At 40.7% G+C, this 19,191-nt stretch overlaps 1 protein-coding gene across 11 annotated transcripts in view; it reads right to left on the bottom strand.

Moving 5' to 3' along the window:
* LOC125459289 (guanine nucleotide exchange factor for Rab-3A-like) overlaps positions 1-19,191 on the bottom strand; it is a 61,077-nt gene that overhangs the window by 23,025 nt on the left and 18,861 nt on the right. For 2 of the 11 annotated variants that reach the window (XM_048545568.2, XM_048545566.2), the window contains one exon: positions 15,843-15,985. The exons of the other annotated variants lie outside the window; for them this stretch is intronic. In XM_048545568.2, the coding sequence (XP_048401525.1) occupies positions 15,843-15,865 (23 nt within the window). In that variant the 5' untranslated portion in view covers positions 15,866-15,985. The remainder of the gene's footprint in view (positions 1-15,842; positions 15,986-19,191) is intronic. 11 annotated transcript variants of the gene reach the window in all.

Raw genomic sequence — 19,191 nt, 5'->3', positions numbered from 1 at the left:
CAGGAATCATACACTCCCCAGACATTTGGACTGGGAGGGTTGCCAGTGTCAGTATGAATAGCTCCTGTCTCCTGGAATTACAACAGACTCAGGCCTATTGGAGCTGCTTTTCACCCAAGCCAATATCGCCTTAATCAGCTCTCACAGAGAGACACTGTTACCCAGGCCACACAGCAAAATTATACAGTTAATCTCCCATTTAAATAGACACACACACACACACACACACAGGTTTAGTTGGTCTCATTCAAGGATGTGTCCTTACTGGACATGAAATGGCCTAGTTGTCATATTCCAAACACAAGATAGAATTTACATAATGTGGACCTTTTAAAAAATGGACTTCAAAAAAGTGGATCCACCTGTGGAAGAGATCACTAAAGGATTCAGGTGACCTTTTGCAGTTTCCTACTGAAACATTTAACTCAAGTCTACAAATGATTCTAAAAACATAAATGCTTGTGGGTAGAAACTCCTCCCCAGACTTCTGAAAAGACATTAAATGGCTTTGTACTTTAATGAACTTGCATCTCATGCTGACTAAAACTCAAGATTGATAACCCATAAATCTGCTTGTAAGCTCAACATTTAAAATTGCTTTCTCCACACCTCTCTATCACAACCAAAAATGGGAACAGCCACCGTTCATCTTTCATTTTCTAGCAATGCTGCAAGCCAGAATCCTGTGTGGATAATGAGAATATTGTCTATGGCCACATAGACTGATTCTAAATAAAAGCTATTCCTTTTAAATGTGAAGAACCAGTTCAAATCAGAGCAGTTTTCGCAAGAGGGACCATTCCTCTGGTAAAGAAACAGCAGCCTGCTGGAGCAACCAGTCATTCAAGGTAGTGAAAGAAAAGGTTTTCTTGTCCTCACTTGCAAAGCTTCTTCTCTAGAGAAACAACCACAACCTCACCCAGAAACCTAAAGGCTTCCAACTTCTATACATTCAAGAAAAACAAGAAGTTACAAACGAGAATGCAACCAGGGCTGCAATTTCATTTTTAATCAGAGGGTGTGTGCGTCTCTCACTGGCCTACAGTCCATTGGCCGTTGTCATTGCCCAGAAGGCACTCAAGAGTCAACCATATTACTGTGGACCTGGAGTCACATGTGGGCCAGACCAGCTAAGGATGGCAGATTTCCATTCTTAAAAGGGCATCTCTTTATTCCAGCTTTTGTTTTTAAAAACTGAATTTACAATTTTGCCGTCTGCTACATTGCGATTCAAAAGGATGTCCCCAGGACATTAGCCTGGGGTTCTGGATTGCTAGCCCAGTGACGACATTATCACTACGGCACTACCTCCCCTCCTGGGGACAGTGTTTGTTTCTGCATTTACACTTTTGGGGATTTGTGAGAACAATGATTATTTTTCGCTTTGGGTTTAAAAATACTAATAGCCTAATTCAAGTCTATTCCCGAAAGTCACAACAACAAGCAATTTTAAAACATTCATTTTAAAATAAACATCTTATAAATGACCCAGAGATTTGGCAAGATAAATCAGGGAAGGAATTGTACACCGAATGGTAGACTCCCGAAGGGTGTTGCTGAACAAACAGACCGTGGAGTGCAGGTTCATAGTTGTTTGAAGGTGCAGTCACAGGTAAATAGGATAGTGGAGGTAGCCTTTGGTGCACTGGTCGGTATACTGAGTGCAGGAGTTGGGAAGCCGTGTTGCAGCTCCACAGGCCACTTTTAGAATACTGCATTCAATTCTGTTCTCCCTGCTATAGGAAAGATGCTATGAAACTTGAAAGGGTGCAGAAAAGATTTAAGGATATTGCCAGGGTTGAGGGGGTTGAGCTATAAGCAAAAACTGAACATATTGCAGCAATTTTTCCTGGAGCATTGGAAGCTGAGGGATGAGCTTATAGAGATTATAGATTATAGAACATTACAGCACAGTACAGGCCCTTCGGCCCTCGATGTTGTGCCGCAGGTTTATGAAAAATTATGAAAGGCCTGGATAGCCAAGGTCTTTTTCCCCCCAGGGTAGGGAAATCCAAAACTAGAGGACACAGGTTTAAGGTGAGAGGGTAAAACATTTAAAAGGCACCTGAAGGGCAACTTTATCACAGAGGATGTTGTGTGCATGGAATGAACTGCAGGAAGTAGTGGTGGAAGCTGGTACAATTACAACATTTAAGAAGTATCTGGATGGGTATATGAATAGAAAGGGTTTAAGAGGGATTTGGGCCAAAAGCTGGCAAATGGGACTAGATTTATTTAGGATATCTGATCAGCATGGGGACTGCTTCCATGCCATGTAACTGTGTGGAACAGGGGAACATTACCCTACTACTTCTCACCTATTAAGAGGCATCATATTAGTTCACAGTAAACCCAACACAAAACTTGTATTCCTACTGACTAAACTACTGATGTAAAATGAACATTTCAATGTCCAAAGTGAGGAAGAGGTTAGGGTGAGGATCAGGCTTAGCAAAGATGCCACTTGAGCCAAGATATCCCACTGCCACTGTAAGACTGCTGGAGGCTATAGAACTTCAGCCTAGCAAGAGTCAGAACCTGCTGCAGTGCAGGGAGAAAATGGAGAGAAATGGAATGGAAGCAAGCCAAATGCATGGGATTTGTTTCAGATTAGCAAGTGAAATGGCTGTTTATGCTGGCCACAATTTAAGTGGTGTAAGCAACTTCTCTGAAATAACATGTACCTTTCCATTTTAGGAACAAAATGTGATTGTAATGTAGTGAAAGGTTCATTAGTGCAGTAAGTTTCATGAGACCATTAGACTTATCCTTTCCACTTTATGCATTAGGTGAAGACAAATAGGTCACAAGACAGGGCATTCAATGTATTACTTTCCCATACAAACTAGTCTGGGCAACAGGAAAAAGCTCCAACATTTTTAAAAAGCTGCTAACAACTGAGAAGATAATGCTATGATTGGTGAAAACATGTAATTACCCAGAAAATCCAAAGCAGTCGGATCGTCAACTCGTGACCTTTACCGTCAGCTGGCACTCACTCACTAACAAGTATGATTGACCAGTGACGGGGAATTTCTTAAGTGGACATGGGCTCCGTGGGCCCTCGTGTGGCTGATGAACCTGTTACTAGAGGAGCATCTCCAACCATATATTTGGCAGGTGTTTCCAGGGAGTGGAATTGGTCCTTGGCCTAGAGGCCATTAGCAGTCCTTTCTCCAATTCCTTTTCTGCACTTCCTTTTGCTGCCCTGAGTTCTCAAAGAATTGCCCCTTCATGCAGGAGTTTCCTCCAAAGGTCAGTTTCTTCTGAGTGAGTGTCTCCCATGGATTGACATCTATGTTGTATTTCTTAAGGCAAGCTTTCAGGGTGTCTTTGAAACACTTCCTTTGTCCACTTCTTATTCCGGTTCCTTCCTTGAGCAACTGAGTGAAGAGGATTTGTTTTGGCAGTTGGAACTGTGCCATCCTAAACTCATGGCCAGCCCAGCACAGTTGATTTCAGATGATCACACCCTCAACACTGGTGTTGTTAGTTGCTTCAAGGATATTGATATAAGCATGGCTGTCCTCCCAGCTGATGCAGAGAATTTGTCTCAAACGAACAATGTTGATGGTACCTCAAAGGTCTAGAGGTAATATCTGTAAAGTAGTCCACGTTTTGGAGTCATACAGAGTTAGAAGGATGACAGCCTTGTACACAACGATCTTGGTATCAGCACAGACATCACAGTTGAAAATTCTCATCCTTAGGTGATCAAAAGGCAGCACTCGCTGATTGGGTATAATGCTGAATCACCTCATTGATGGGGAGTGGTGGTTTCCAGGTGGGGTAAACGATCCATTTTTGGAGGATTCTCTGTTGATCTTGAAAGGGGGGAACTGGGCTGGAATTTTACCTGGGATGAATGGTGAAGGACATGTGATTTCTTGAGATTGCGGCAGAGACCATTTCTTCCACACGCTTCCATGAAAGCATTAAATGAGGCTTCAAGATTCACCTCAGAGATAGCAACAGCGACACTGTCATCTGCCTATTGAAGTTCCACAGATGGAGGTCAATGTTGTTTTCTTCTGGCATTTCAACCAGTTGAGGTTGAAAAGTTTTCCGTCCATCCTGCAGACAAAGGCCACACCACTGTAAAGCTTGTTCTTGAAAGAAGGTGAGGAATGGTAGCAATGAAGAAATGGGTTGGGAGGGAGGGTTGACCCCTCTGCTTGACCTCAAAAAAGAATTCTGTCCTATTACCATTCATAAGGAATATCACTGACGTTTTGTCATGGAGGAGGAGATGAAGGATGTTGATGGTCAGCCAGTCTTTGACAGGATCTTAAATACCACTTCCCAGTTAACAGAGTGAAAATTGTTGGTCAGGTTGACAGGCCACATAGAGAGTGGTTGGTATTGACCCTGGCATTTTTCTTGGAGTTGCTAAACTGTGAAAAATCATATCAGTAATTCCATGGTTTTGTTCAAAGCCACACTGGTTTTCAGAAAGTATTTCCTCCAGGACTGGGAAAAGGTGTTTAGCGAGGATTCGAGCAATCGTGTTGCCAGTGTTGGAGAGTCGAGAGATTCCTCAGTAATTCCCACTGTCTGCCTGGTCTCCCTTCCTGAGGGCAGTGCCAATGGTAGTATCCCTGAGATCGGCAAGGATTTTTTCTTTGTCCCAGGTTATCAGGAATTGTTGAGGTGGATGAAGGGTAAGCTCTGCACCTCCAGGTTTGAAATTCTCCACCGGAAACCCATCTACTGCTGCAGCTTTCCTATTCTTCCCATGTCTATTTCAATATCTGCCACACCAGGTGGGAGTCCAAGATCATCTACGATAGGGTTAGGGGATTTCCTCAAGAGAGTCAGCATTGATGATTGTATTGTCATCTTAGAGTTTCAAAAGAGTTCCATTCTTACTCTGCGCTGGTTTGAGACCAAGGCTTTTGGGTCTGTATATCACCTCAGTGGCACTGAAGAAATGCTGTTTCTACCAGCAAGTAGCTCCTTAGCTTTCTCAGTCTGATTACTGTGAGGAGGGGATTCCAGTGTTCTATCGATCCCAAGAGCAATGCTATCAGGAATTCTCAACTACTATCAGAGTCACCCATGATGGTAAAGTCAGAGGAGGAACCAGACAAATCACAATCCAAAATAAGTCCTGAATAGGCAGATGATACTTTTGAGATAACTGTAGGGTACAAAGTACAGTTCACTTCAATGAGGGAGGCATCTGAACATTGCGTATGCAGAGTGCCTTCTGGGAAAATCCGCTCCTTTTCCTCCAATTGACTTCTGGGCTCTTGGCTTGAATTTTCCAGCATTTTCGAACCCTTCATAACTCTGAAAAATGTTCCTGAAAATAACTTGTTGCTTCAAAAATATAAATGAAGTAGCTGCGCAGATTTCAATGAAATTTTGCAGAAAGCTCATCGCCGGATACATTGTGATAAATATGGGCTGAATTTTTTTTTAAAAGAAACAGCCTACATCCATAATCATCCTAGGAGCAGTGCAACCTGAAAACAAAATCACCACAGTGTCTGTTTCAGCCATTAGCTAAGATCAGGGTCAAGGGGCAAATGGCTGAACTCTGCCCCTACATTTAGGGCAGATGGCAGACTGAAAGAGGAAAAAAATGCTTAGATTTAAAGTGCAGGATGCCTCGAAGTATTTTACTTGAAAAAATGCTGAGAGAAGCCCAGAGAAAACTGGCTGATAATTAGAGTTGTAGAGAATACTTATTTAACTATTTAAAGTGTATTTTGACAGACCGACAAATTAATGTCAAAAATGAAAAAAGGTTCACACTGTACATGTTTTTTTTTCTTTTGAGGGTATAGAAGGTTTGAGTTATAAAGAAAGGCTGGGGCTTTTTTTACTGGAGTGTAAGAGGTTAAAAGAAGCTTATAAAATAATCAGAATATAGAGAATGTTTATGGTAGTTGTCTTTTCCAATAGGATGGGGAATTTCAAGACTAGAGAGCACATTTTTAAGGCAAGAGGAGAGAGATTTTTTTTAAAAAAAAGGACTTGGGAGACTCACAAAATTCATTGCATACGCAAACCACTTTCTGAAGAAATGGTGGATGAACGTGTAAAAGACATTTGGATAAGTATATGAAGAGGAAAGGTTTGGAGGAATATGAGCCAGGTACAGGCAGGTGGGACTAGTTTACTTTGGGATTATGTTCGGCATGGAAAGGTTGGATCGACAGGTCTGTTTCCATGCTGTATGACTCTAAGGCCTTAAGTTGATGAATTTTGAAATATCTTCTGGTTTTACAACATTGTAAACATGTTTTTCATCCTTTCAAAGAGTTTAGGACTGGTGTTTCCCTTGATGCACCCCTACAATTTTGGACCAGAAGCTCTGCTACCATTCTAACACCATCTAAGAAGTTGGTCTCCAGCAAGTTCTGGTCAGCACTGGCTCCCAGCAGTATCCAAATGTTCCCTAGTATTGTTGCTCCAGCACCAGAGAAAGGAAAACAGATAGATTAAAAAGGGCTAAAATAAAAGCCTCAAAAACTGAAACAAATTTATTTACTGAAGGCCTCACCTAAGCAGAGTCAAAGATCCAGTCTAGTGGCTGGCACTGAGGTGTTGCTGTATAGAGTTGGATGAAGGAAGGATTTCCAATCCACAGCACTGAAGAAAACCAGGAATGCCGCATACAGGATCACAAAGACTCGAACAGATTCAGAGGTACCCTTGCCTAGTTCTGGTGTGATAGTGGACCATTTAATAAAGCCACAACGCGGAAGGTGAATTGCCACTATTGAGCTCTTTCATAACTTAAGGGGAACAGCATCAGAAATCCCACCTTTATGCTATGTTTCCTGCGTTTGCATCACTCACAGGCAAGTTACAGTAAATGAAGGAATTTAGGTATTAGGGTGGCAGGGTAGGGCACATTTACATCACCTACCCTATAGTAAGTGGCATGAGAAATCCCAAAGCAATGATTTTTTTAAATGAAAAATACTTTTAAAAAAGTAATTAAAAATGCTAAGGAGGTATTGCAAAACTGGAACATGTCCAAAAAGGTATGACATTGACTCAGATGTCCTACTATCCATGGAGATTCCCAAGCCACATTCTACACTGTCACCTGCAGTACACAGCAAGATATCATCCCAAGCAGATGAAAAATTGTGTTGGTCCTCATTAAAATGCACAGTAACACTTAAATAAAGCTGTGAATCATTTTCATGAAACAATATGCCAACAGATGTCACTCAGCACTAAAACGTTGTAGACCTGGCCAGATGGATCAGGCCTAGATTGTCATGACATTGACAGTTTCATTCCAACAGCAGTGGCTGGAAAATATACCTTTTAATAGGGCAATTCTTAAACCCACCTATGAAGAAGGCCCTGTGGTTTTTAAGCGATCTCCCTGAATCTCTGGAAAATGCAACTCTTGCTTTCTAAGTCTCTCAGATTGTTCAGAATGCCCTGGTTCCCCCGTTTGAACAACCACTGAGTCAGGAAGGGAGAAAGCCCAAGAAGAAAATCGCCACAAAGACAATTAAAAACTGGCTAGCAAATCAGGAGAATTATGTAAAGCCCTGTTCAGAAAGGTGAAAAATTAACCTGAACACTGCAGCGTTTTTCAATTCTCCTCTCAATTTAAACTGACCTTTTGGAGTTTAACTAGAAATTGGGTTAGCTCAATCAAATGCTGGTATTGACTGACAAGACAGAGGGCCAGGATTACGACAATGGACAGCAACAAAGAGTGGGAGCATTGAGAAATCTTGGAAAATTAAAAATTGTAAAACTAAAACAGCTGGGAAAAGAAAGTGTTAAGAACCTGGAATACTGGAAGGTTCCTTCTTGGTAAAGAATTAAAGCTCAGCATTAACCTAAAAACTAATCCGGAAATGGGTTATCCAGCATTGTTTTGACTCATAAATGTTGCTGTAATTCATCTCAGTGAAATCCTTGTATCCCATAAAATACAGGCTGAAGTAATTTATTTAGTGGCCAAATCATATTCCCTTTACACAATACTCTCAAAATGTATAGAATTAGGCAAGGTTCCATAAGGTCTTATAGAAATTGGCCCTTCAAGCCTGCTCCACTATTCAAATAGGATCATGGCTAATCCGACATTCCTCGCATCCAATTTCCTGTATTTTCTCCATAATCTTTAATTCCCCTACGGATCAAGAATTTTCCAGCCTTAATTTTCCCCTACATACTATAGATCAATTCAACATGTTGGAGTTGACTTAAAAAACACATAGTCCAATAGAAAAAGAGAGTCTTTTCTGATAAAGGGTTGAGGCCCGAAACGTCAACATTTGTGCTCCTAAGATGCCGCTTGGCCGGCTGTATTCATCCAGCTCCACACTTTGTCATCTCCTAAACACCTTGAAATGGTTTCCTTCTCTTCAACAACGGGACTCAGCCATCAAAAGGAAGCCTGTATAGTGCTAGCAGACCTGATTGGCCAATCATAGACATGGAGGGGTCATGCCTTTGACTTCCCTGTCTATCTGGAATATTAGCAGAGTGTGCAGAAACTTGCAGCAGAAAGAAGGCAGACAGGAAGGGAACACGATGGCTAGAGAAGAGTGAAGAACAATCAATCTTTAAAAGTATATACATTTTGTTTCCTGTTACGAGAAGGATCAAATAGATTGAAATTAAGAAGTAAACAACATTATGTTTGCTTGTGTTATACATGCAAAACAATGATGTCCAATAGGGCTTTGATGATCTAAGTCATGACAATCAGACCGCCACATGATATAAAATTCCCCTCCATCCCTTGCACATATTTTGTGACAATCTCCCAAAGATTGCCTGGGATTGAGGGTCAAGACTAACTGAAGATGAGCAAAGTATTATACTGAGCTGTGAAGAGAACTCTGTCAACGTATATTTACAGTAATAACTAATGATTACACAGGAACCAGTTGTGCTGTAGCAATTGTAAAATATTTCAACATTCTTTCACTTCCTTCAATGAGGACCTCTTTACCACAACCCTTAATGCAGCAAGGTAACAGACTGCAACGTTGTTCTGGCTATTAGATTTTCAGTTTACAATCCATGACTACATGAAAAGTATCAGGCAAAGTCTAGAACTATGCCCTCGACTGAAGGGTTTCTGCATGGTTCTAATGCCCATCTGATGCAAAGTCCCTTCCCAAATATCTTCACTTCTTAGTCTCACTTTAATATTAATTAAAACCTGTTGACCCACCCTTTGGTCATTAAATGTTAAACATATTTAGTTTAATTTTGCTTCATCACCAAGGTAGGGGAGGTAAGAGGAGGGAGTGAGGGAACTTGTGTTTTAGATTGTCCACTGGAAATAGCTGTCAGATGACCAGGACAGCACAAACTTCATGGAGGATAAGGGTTAACCAGTCAGATATATACATTTGTAGAGAGGTGTTTACAGATGTATGGACAAGAGTCTGATACTGCCCATCTATCACATACATCTCATGGCAAAAAAAGTGCATTTTTGCATGTTGTTTGGGTATGATTCTACTAGAAGCAGCAGCTTCAAATCATTTGAGTAATCACTGTTCACTTGTGATTCCAGGCAGTAAGCACTGGTAGGATTTACAACTAAGGAAGAACACCATAACACACACATTTCCCAGACTTCTGAACACAAGCTAGAAGGGTTCCAGAGATGGCAGGAACTGCAGATGCTGGAGTATCTGAGTTAACAAGGTGTAGAGCTGGATGAACACAGCAGGCCGAGCTGCAGAGGAGCAGGAAGGCTGAAGTCTAGGCCCGAAACATCAGCCTTCCTGCTCAGCCTAGGAGGGTTCCACATTGAATTTCTACATCCATTCTCCAGCTGCCAGGTGGTGAGAGAACCAACATGAAGGAAAAACTGACTTTGCCTCATTTTTATCAATCCATGTCATAGCATTGGTAGGAGGGACCACTCCACAGTCCACCTGCAGACAAAGTTCTATCTTCATCAGGAGGACCCTTCATGATGTATGACATCACAAGCATAGATAGACAAATATGTACAGCTCAACAAAGTGACATCCAATGCCTCGGTGGGCCATCAATATCAGAACTGCATTCAACCACTCTCTGTAATTGTGTCCTGGAATACACCAGAGAGCTAACTCCCACAGTCCTGAGACCAGAGAACATAACATGAATGTCTAAAAATTAGGTGCTAATCTGGTGAATCTACAAGACATACCTAAATGCAAGCTAAACAAAATGAAGCTGACTATAAAAAGATCTAAACAAACTGTACTCAATGAATCAGATCCAAGGTCTTCAGTCATATCACATTCAATAATGTATAGTGGACAGATAATTAAACAGAAGGTGGAAGGTCCTTGAAAACCCCATCCTCAAATGGTAGCTGAGCACTGCATGTGAATGCTAACGACAGACTGAGATGCTAACAATCAGCATTATGCAGAAATATCACATGGAGGATCCATCTTGATCTCTACCCGAGATTCCCACCAAGGATGCGTATCTACAGGCAATTTGATGCAATCCACATGTTTATGAAGGAGGTGGTTGAGTGCCATGAACTCAAGAAATGTTATGTACTCTAATGACATCCCAATTACAATGCTTAGCCTTGTGCTCCAGAATTTGCCACTCCTTACGCCATACTATTCCAGAACACCTACAAACACTAGCATCTACTTGACAGTGGCAAATTTTTCAGGTACACCCAGTCCACAAAAACAGGACAAATTTAATCCGCTTAGAGAGTAGACTGATGTGGCACTATCAGTAAAGAAATTAAAGGAGTCTTCAACAGTGCTATCTAGCAGTATTTGCTCAGCAACAACCTGTTCGCTGATGCCCAGTTTGGGTTCCACCAGGGCCACTCGGTTCCTCAGTTCAGCCTTGGTCCAAACACGGACAAAAGATCTAGACTCCAGAGTTGAGGCAAGAGTGACTTTCATTGATAGCAAGACAGCGTGTGGTCACGAAACATTAAAAAGGAGCCTTAGGAATTCTGAGGCCAATAGGCATCAGGGGAAAAACACACTCCACTAATTGGTGTCATGCCTTGAACAAAAGGGAATGGTTGTAATTATTGGCAGTCGATCATCCAGCCACAGGAAATCTTTGCAGGAGTGCGTCCAGACAGTGTCCTTGGCCCAGACATCTTCAGCTGCTCAATGAATTTGCCTTCTAAAGGGTTAGTAGCAGGGAGGTTTGCTGATTACTGTCTTCATGATCTGTGTATGTCAATGAAGTAGTTTGTGCCTACATGTAGAAAGACCTGATACTTTTAACATAAACCCGGCTGTTGTCCAAGTAACGGTCAGCCCATCCATGCCAAACAAGTGCCATTCAGCGACAATCTCCAACACAAGCAAGACTAACCAACTCCCATTCACATTCACATTCACATTCAACTGCATTCCCCATTGTGAATATCATGGGGGTTGCCATTCACCAGAACAGAAACTAAAATGGCCACATAAATACCACGGTGGAAGAGAGAGACTGTGAATTCTGTGATCACAGACTCACTTATGGACTCCAAAAACAAAATCTATCCACCATTCACAACATGAAATTCACAAATGATGGAACTTTCTCTATTTGCCCAACGAATATAACACCAACACCTACCACCACTGATAGCAAAGCAGATTGCTTGATTGGCACCCATCCAACACATTCAATATTCACGCCCTCCACCATCTACAGTGTATACTAATAGTAAACACTGCCAGAGATGCATTGCAGCAACTCCCTAGGACTTCTTCAGCATCTTCCACCCATGACCTTCACTATCTGGAAGCACAAGGGCAGGAGATGCATGGGAACATTGCCACTCGGATATTCCCTTCAAAGGTTACAGACTATCCTGACTTGGAACTATACCATCACTACTCCCCCGCACTGTCACTGCGTAAATATCCTGGAGCTCTGTAATGGTACTGTGGTGTACTGACACCACATGGATCATATTAGATCAAGAAAACAGCTCACCATCGTCCCAGGAGTCATAAAGAGGAATAATAAATGTTGGCCTTGCTAGTAATGGCTATGTCAAGGAGCGAACAAAAGTTAAATTACAACATCCAACTGATGGCATGCATGAATCTAGATAAATTTAGGACAACCTAGAGTACAATCCATTCACAGTGACAGTGCATGACAGCACATGCCATACCCAAGACATGAGCAGTCTGCTCACACCATTTCCGTTGTTCAGCTCCTGTCAGAGCGCTCTCTTGCTCTCGATGTGTCCAAATGATTGTCATCATTTTTATACATGAGCTCTGCTGGAAAGGAGCCTGTCTTCATCAAGTTCTCACCTCACTATTCTTCCCTCAATCCACCTCTGTATCTCTCAGATTTATAGAGATTTTACAGTGGATTATTCATCCACACAGAGCAACAAGTCAGTCAGTTGACCTTGTGAATTGAGAAGATGCATTTCAAATGATTCATGAGCAGCAGCAGTTATGTGTAGAACTATAGATGGAAAAGCAGGAAGGGTTCATAAAATTTCCATAATTTATGCATACATTTATGTATGTTACAATTGCTTCCAAGTATTTTTTTGGGGTGATTCCAGGAATTTGATTGCCATTTGTAAATTATGTTTGCTTAACCGTTGTGCTCATTTTTCCAAAAAAGCCAGACAGCATTAGTGATAATGGGAACTGCAGATGCTGGAGAATCCAAGACAATAAAATGTGAGGCTGGATGAACACAACAGGCCCAGCAGCATTTCAGGAGCATTAGACTTGTTTGAGAAACAGTGATTCTCACTCCCTCCAGTACCTGCCAACTCAGCAGTCTTAATGCAAGGTCACACAGTGAAAGGATTTCTCTTACTTCATGCTGGAGATCAGAGTGAAAGAATATCACACAAACATGATGCAGTATCATTAACATGCGCCCTTTTGTCTTTGAAGCAAAGTAGGAACCTGGCTTCTTTTTTGAAATGGAATATAGGCCCAGTTGTAACAATCCTGACCCAGATGCTGCTTCTAATCTCTGGTGGATTAGCTGATCTCAGCTACAATGAACAACAGGAGAACTACAATTGACTTTTTCTAACATCAATCAGCAAAAATCAGCTAGACATCAAATTAGATGCTGAATAAAGTTCCTCGACACTGTTCCATCAAATATTCACACTAGGCAAATTAGAGGCTAAACTATTAGCTTGATTCAGCTAACAGACTGATATGAACAAAATTGTCGTCATGTACTTGAGCATGTGATTTTGAATTGAGGGAGTGATTCAGTTGAAAATGTTGCCCTTCGACAATGATTCATTTTAAACATGCAATCTGATGATCTTATCACATTATTAGAAAAAAACGCAGGAAGATCTACTGCGTTCTGGTCAGACTGTCCTTTCACAAAACCAACACCACCTCTCAAACAGCAGTACAGTTTGTTGCTTTGTGTGTAAAATGCAAGGGGGCTGCAAGAAATCTGGGCAGCTTCTTTTACAAGTTGACACTTCAATCTTTCCAATTTTATGATATTCATTGCAATCAGCACAGGGCCAGCAGTGCAGTACAATCTTACGATCTGGAATTCACTGCTTGAAAAAGGTGATGGACACAACTGCAATATAAGTTTTCAAAAGGAAACTGAACACATACTTAAGGAGATATTTGCAGGACATAGGGAAAGACAGCTGAGACTGTGACTAAATTGGGTAATTTTATTTACAAGAGGCAGCATTAAAAAATTGGTAGAACAGCATTCATTGATACGATACAACTCAATGAAGTATTATTTTAAGAAAAGGACTTGCAGGGGCTTTAAAATGAAACTAATGGTTGTTATGAGTAAAGATCATCCTTAGACTTACAGCAGGGTAATTGAAGCATCTAGATTCACCAGCAGCCTATTCCAACAGAAATGGAACTCTTGCTTTGACCCAGTTCAGACCAACAATGGTGTACCAGGCAGACTAGTAGAGATAAATAAATGTAGACAGGTACTTCAAAGAGAGGCAAGGAATTTGTTGGGGAGTCTGGGGGATTGAGTTATAGCCAACTTTTACCACCTTCAGGGATTCCTGTCTGGAAGTTTCCCATTTTCCACAAGCTAAGAGAAACAAACAGTCAATTCTTCCATGTGCTTCTTATCCCAAAAACAACTGGGCTAGGAATGAAACAGAAACTGAGAGCAGTAAGATTCAGGTTACAACTGAAGGTGTAAGAAAAACCACTTAGAAAGAGGCTGAGCTATTCGCAATTCTTTTCTCCATTAGAAATTTTATTTTTGTTTGAGAACACTGCTCGAAATGTCTCCTCTGTTGTCCTTCCACACCCAAATACCATCACTGTACGTTCATTGTCCTTCTCATTGCATAGAGTACTCTGCCGACAAGGTCAAATTCTCAAACTCTTTCAAGTTTCTCTCTTTTCTCCAATCTAAGGCTTTTACATTCCAAAGTGAGATTGCTTAAATCACTGTTCAACCTTATTCCCCAATCCTTCATTTATCTTTCTTAAGGATGAGATTTCTAAATTCCTGGAAGTGCAGGGTCAAATAAGAACAAGTCAACATGGATTTAGTAAGGGGAGGTCATGACTGACAAACCTGTTAGAATTCTTTGAAGAGGTAACAAGTATGTTAGACCAGGGAAAGTCAGTAGATGTTATCTTTCTAGACTTCCAAAAGGCCTTTGATACAGTGCCTCACGGGAGGCTGCTGAGCAAGGTGAGAGCCCATGGTGTTCGAGGTGAGCTACTGACTTGGATTGAGGATTGGCTGTCTGGGAGAAGGCAGAGAGTTGGGATAAAAGGCTCTTTTTCAGAATGGCAACCGGTGACGGGTGGTATCCCACAGCGTTCAGTGTTGGGGCCGCAGCTGTTCACCTCGTACAATAATGATCTGGATGAAGGGACTGGGGGCATTCTGGTGAAGTTTGCCAATGATACAAAGATAGGTGGACAGGCAGGTAGTACTGAAGAGGTGGGGAAACTGCAGAAAGATTTAGACAGTTTAGGGGAGTGGTCCAGGAAATGGCTGATGAAATTCAATGTGAGTAAATAGGAAGTTTTGCACTTTGGAAAAAAGAATACAGGCATGGACTATTTTCTATATGGTGAGAACATTCTGGGCATGTTGGTCCAGGATTCTCTAAAGGTTAACTTGCAGGTAGAGTCCATGATTAAGAAAGCGAATGTAATGTTGTCATTTATCTCAAGAGGGTTGGAATATAAAAGCAGCGATGTGCTTCTGAGGCTTTATAAAGCTCTAGTTAGGCACCATTTAGAATACTGTGTCCAATTTTGGGCCCCACATCTCAGGAAGGACGTACTAACCCTGGAGCGTGTCCAGCAGAGATTCACACAGATGATCCCTGGAATGGTAGGTTTAACGTATGATGAACGGCTAAGGATCCTGGGATTGTACTCATTCGAGTTTAGAAGGTTGAGGGGAGATCTAATAGAAACTTACAAGGTAATGTATGACTTAGAAGGGGCGGACACTAGGAAGTTGTTTCCGTTAGGCAGGGAGACTAGGACCCGTGGGCACAGCCTTAAAATTAGAGGGGGTAAATTTAAAACTGAAATGAGACAACATTTCTTCAGCCAGAGAGTGGTGGGCTTGTGGAATTCATTGCCACGGAGTGCAGTGGAGGCCGGGACGTTGGATGCCTTCAAGGCAGAGATCGACAAATTCTTGATCTCACGAGGAATCAAGGAGAGTGCAGAGAAGTGGAGTTGAAATGCCCATCAGCCATGATTTAAAACAGCGGAGTGGACTTGGGCCAAATGGCCTTACTTCCACTCCTATGTCTTATGGTCTCAATAAAACTTAGTGATATAACGTTGAAGTCATACATTCGCAGATATTTAGGGACTAGCAAAATCATGGTTTCCTTTGTAGCAGGGTTAAAGTAATAATAACAAACCAGAACAACTAAAAGATACCTGACTTCATTCCCAATCCACATGGAGTTGGTTTATCTTGGGCTGGATGGTAACAAGATTCATTGATTTTCATCCCTTGAGCTGGGGCTGCAGGCAAGAGTCAGCCAGAGTTCAGATTTCATGTTGACATTTAGTGCCTCTTTCTAGAAAGTATGCAAATATAGGCTTGGGTCACAAAACAATTGTATTTTTCAGTGATGACTCAGTTGACTAGCTTAGCTCAATGTACTGCTCAATAAGTCTTTTGTACAATTATATCACAGTCATACATTTGTGGAAGTGAGTTACAGACTGGAATCTAATTGAGAAGTTCAGACAGATTTCATTCAACACAGATCAATTGGAATCAAAGTTTCACTCGGAATCCAAGAGAAAAATCAATCAAGATAATCCACAACGCTAGAAAATCACAGCAGAATATTCCTCAGGATATTATCTTCAGTTCAACAATTTGTTTTGGGCTGACTTAGACTAGGGGTCAAAACAAAATATGTGCTTAAGCCAAGTACATTCACGGACAACATTCACACTAAACCCTGCCAAACAATGGTCACCTTCCGCAAGATAGAAAGCCCTAACCACCTCACACTGAACTTCTTAGTCTCTCACCCATCGACATCCAGGAGAAAACACTGATCAGTTGGTTAACCGGAGGATTCATATCAGTATCAACACTACAATAGCAAGAGGCTGTGACAATGAGGGTCATTTCTTGACCCCATCAAAACCTTTTCACTATTTAGAATATTCAACTCAAGAAAATGGCAAAATGTCAGTGGCTACTAAGCATTCAAGGAACTTGTCAAGACCCAAGATAAAATAATCCACTTGTTGGAAGTGTGCCGTTGGGCTCAATTTCCACCCCTCTGCCAACATACATTGGTTGCAGTATACTATATATCCACAAAAAATTCAGGAGTTTACTCCTATGCTCAAACTCAAATAGACTCCAGCACTGACTAGTGCCCTGGAAATATTACCATCAAATCTTCGTGCACTTCAATTTGTCTCTTAATAAACGAACTTTCCTACACTTTTTTATTATACAGAAAATTTCCCCACTGTGTGCTACTTATCTTACAACATGGTCACTTCTTCAAAACATTGGTTTCAGAATTTGTTAACAAGGCTATTAAAATGTAAAGATACAGTCAATGAAGAGGACAGTGAAGTTTGCAAGACTAAAGCATTTATTGAATTAAAATCCCATCCTTTGTGAACAGTGCGGTTGTCATGTCTTAACAGTACTTAAGCTTTCTTTTAGTGACAAAGCATTGTCTTGTGTAAGTTTTGCAAGTGAGGATTGAGGAATTTGCTCCAGGCAATTTAAAACTTGTCTAAAGCAAAAATTTCCAACCTATGCATTTCCAATCATTATCTCAAAGTCTAAACAAATTCATTTAGTCCTCCCAAATATTATTTGTAGAACTGGAAAGGTTTTTTTTTAAAGCTTGATTCTGTAGAATCAATAACATACAAGAAAAAAATCCCTGAGTTTTTGTACAGTCCCAGGGGTTTGACAAGAAGTGGTCAGAGTTGAGAAAAGAAAAACAGGATCAGTTTCCACAAAGTTCTTCTGACAAAATATTTTGTGCCCAGAAAAGCAAAGATTTCCTGTGAAGAGAGAAAGGAGTTCCCATTGGAAGTAGTGTCCAGCTGTACTGACACTGGAGCCTATCAGTTACATCTGGAAAACAGCTGTAGGCTAATCCTGCTGGTTGCAGCAACATTTTCCAGCCTAATATTCAAAATTATTCTTACTTCTCTGATGATCAGTTCTTGCTCATTCTGCAAAATCATTAGCAGGCGTGATACTACTTTCCGGATAGTCGCCATACTCCTTTGGGCCAGAGAGGAACAGATGGTTATGGAAGGGATTACAGCTGTGAAAATCCTGTGGGGCTCGTAAATTACCCAAGGCTCCAGTTAGAGCTCGACAATAAACTAAACAGGATAGATGAATAAATAAATAAAAGCAACTCTTGCTATCTGCCCATGTTCTGTTTTTACTGAGTGTCTTAGCTGAGGCAAAGTCAGAGAATTCATGACTGTGTAACAAAAGAAAATGGGGGTTTGGCCAGTGGTAAAGTTAAAATTTCTGGTCTACATTGGGATTTTAATTCAACACTCATCATTGCGAAAACAGCAAATCAAAGTTCTTTATTATTTATATATTTCATTTTTAAACCTCAGCTGTCTTAAAGTCAAGAAATCACAGTACTATGCCGGCTCAGAAGCAGAGTCTCTATTCTCTAGGAAGGGTCACTCAACCTGAAACATTAACTTTTAATTCTCTCCACAGATACTGCCTGACCTGCTGAGTTTTTGCAGCAATTTCTGTTTTTATTTGACTTATAGATTCCACAGTTCTTTCTGTTTTCATATAGAATAGAATGATGTACAAGACATGCCAGTCAAAGTTCTACATCTAGGCAATCGAATATCAGCTTTTGTAATAAATTTGGGGCAGGACCTATTTTCCCTTTTTAACTAATCAACAAAACACAGGAGGTAAGCAAATGATAATTTGAGGTTTTATTTCCTTTCAATATTCAACTCACTCCCTTTTTATTAAAAAAGGGAAAGGGAACTCAAATTAATGAGATAAGACAACCTGCCTGTTTCTATCTTTTACTGATTTGACATGTTTTATGAAATATAAAGGCAATTTATAATTTAAAATCAAAAGATTCAACACAAGTCTAATTAGTATGGTCTTACTTTCTCAATTTGAAAAGAAACTAGTAATAAATTTTACCTGAACAAACTTTTTCAATAGATTTTGTTGGATAACAATGAAAATTAATATAGGCAAGGATTCTCCTCTGCAAGGGCCACGTATTTTTATTTTGTGCTTCAAGATTGTAGACTGCAGTTGAAACGTACTGTTAAGTGTTTCAAAGATTGGCTTTGTGTTTTGAAAAGCAAGTAACCTAACACTTATGGCAAGCATTGGGTTTTTACGGCTATTTTAACAAGCAGCTATTGAAGTGCTTGCAGAAGAATTGAGTTCAAGGGGTTTTGTGACCATTGCAGCTGAATGGCACAGGAAACTGATTGGTCTATGGAGTAGTGATCATTTATTGTTACAAAGGTCATTTGCCTGCCAACAGCTATGTAATTGCTGTCTGATAACTAATCAGCTTGGGACTAGGAACAAGCTAGAGAAAAGGGATTTGGTCTCTGCCGGCTCAGAAGCAGAGTCTCTATTCTCTGCAGTCAAAGATCACCTTAAACTTGAAGAAAATTGGTTTCTTTCCTTCTGAAAGTTGAGACTTCTAATTAATAAACAATAACTTTCCAAACTGAACAAATCAACATGTCTCTTGCAAACCAGTGAAAACACTCA

Source organism: Stegostoma tigrinum, chromosome 17 (assembly GCF_030684315.1).
Source record: "Stegostoma tigrinum isolate sSteTig4 chromosome 17, sSteTig4.hap1, whole genome shotgun sequence".
In the NCBI taxonomy this organism is placed as follows: domain Eukaryota; kingdom Metazoa; phylum Chordata; class Chondrichthyes; order Orectolobiformes; family Stegostomatidae; genus Stegostoma; species Stegostoma tigrinum.
The sequence above is the reverse complement of the archived record's forward strand: the minus strand, read 5'-3'. Positions and strand labels throughout refer to the sequence as shown.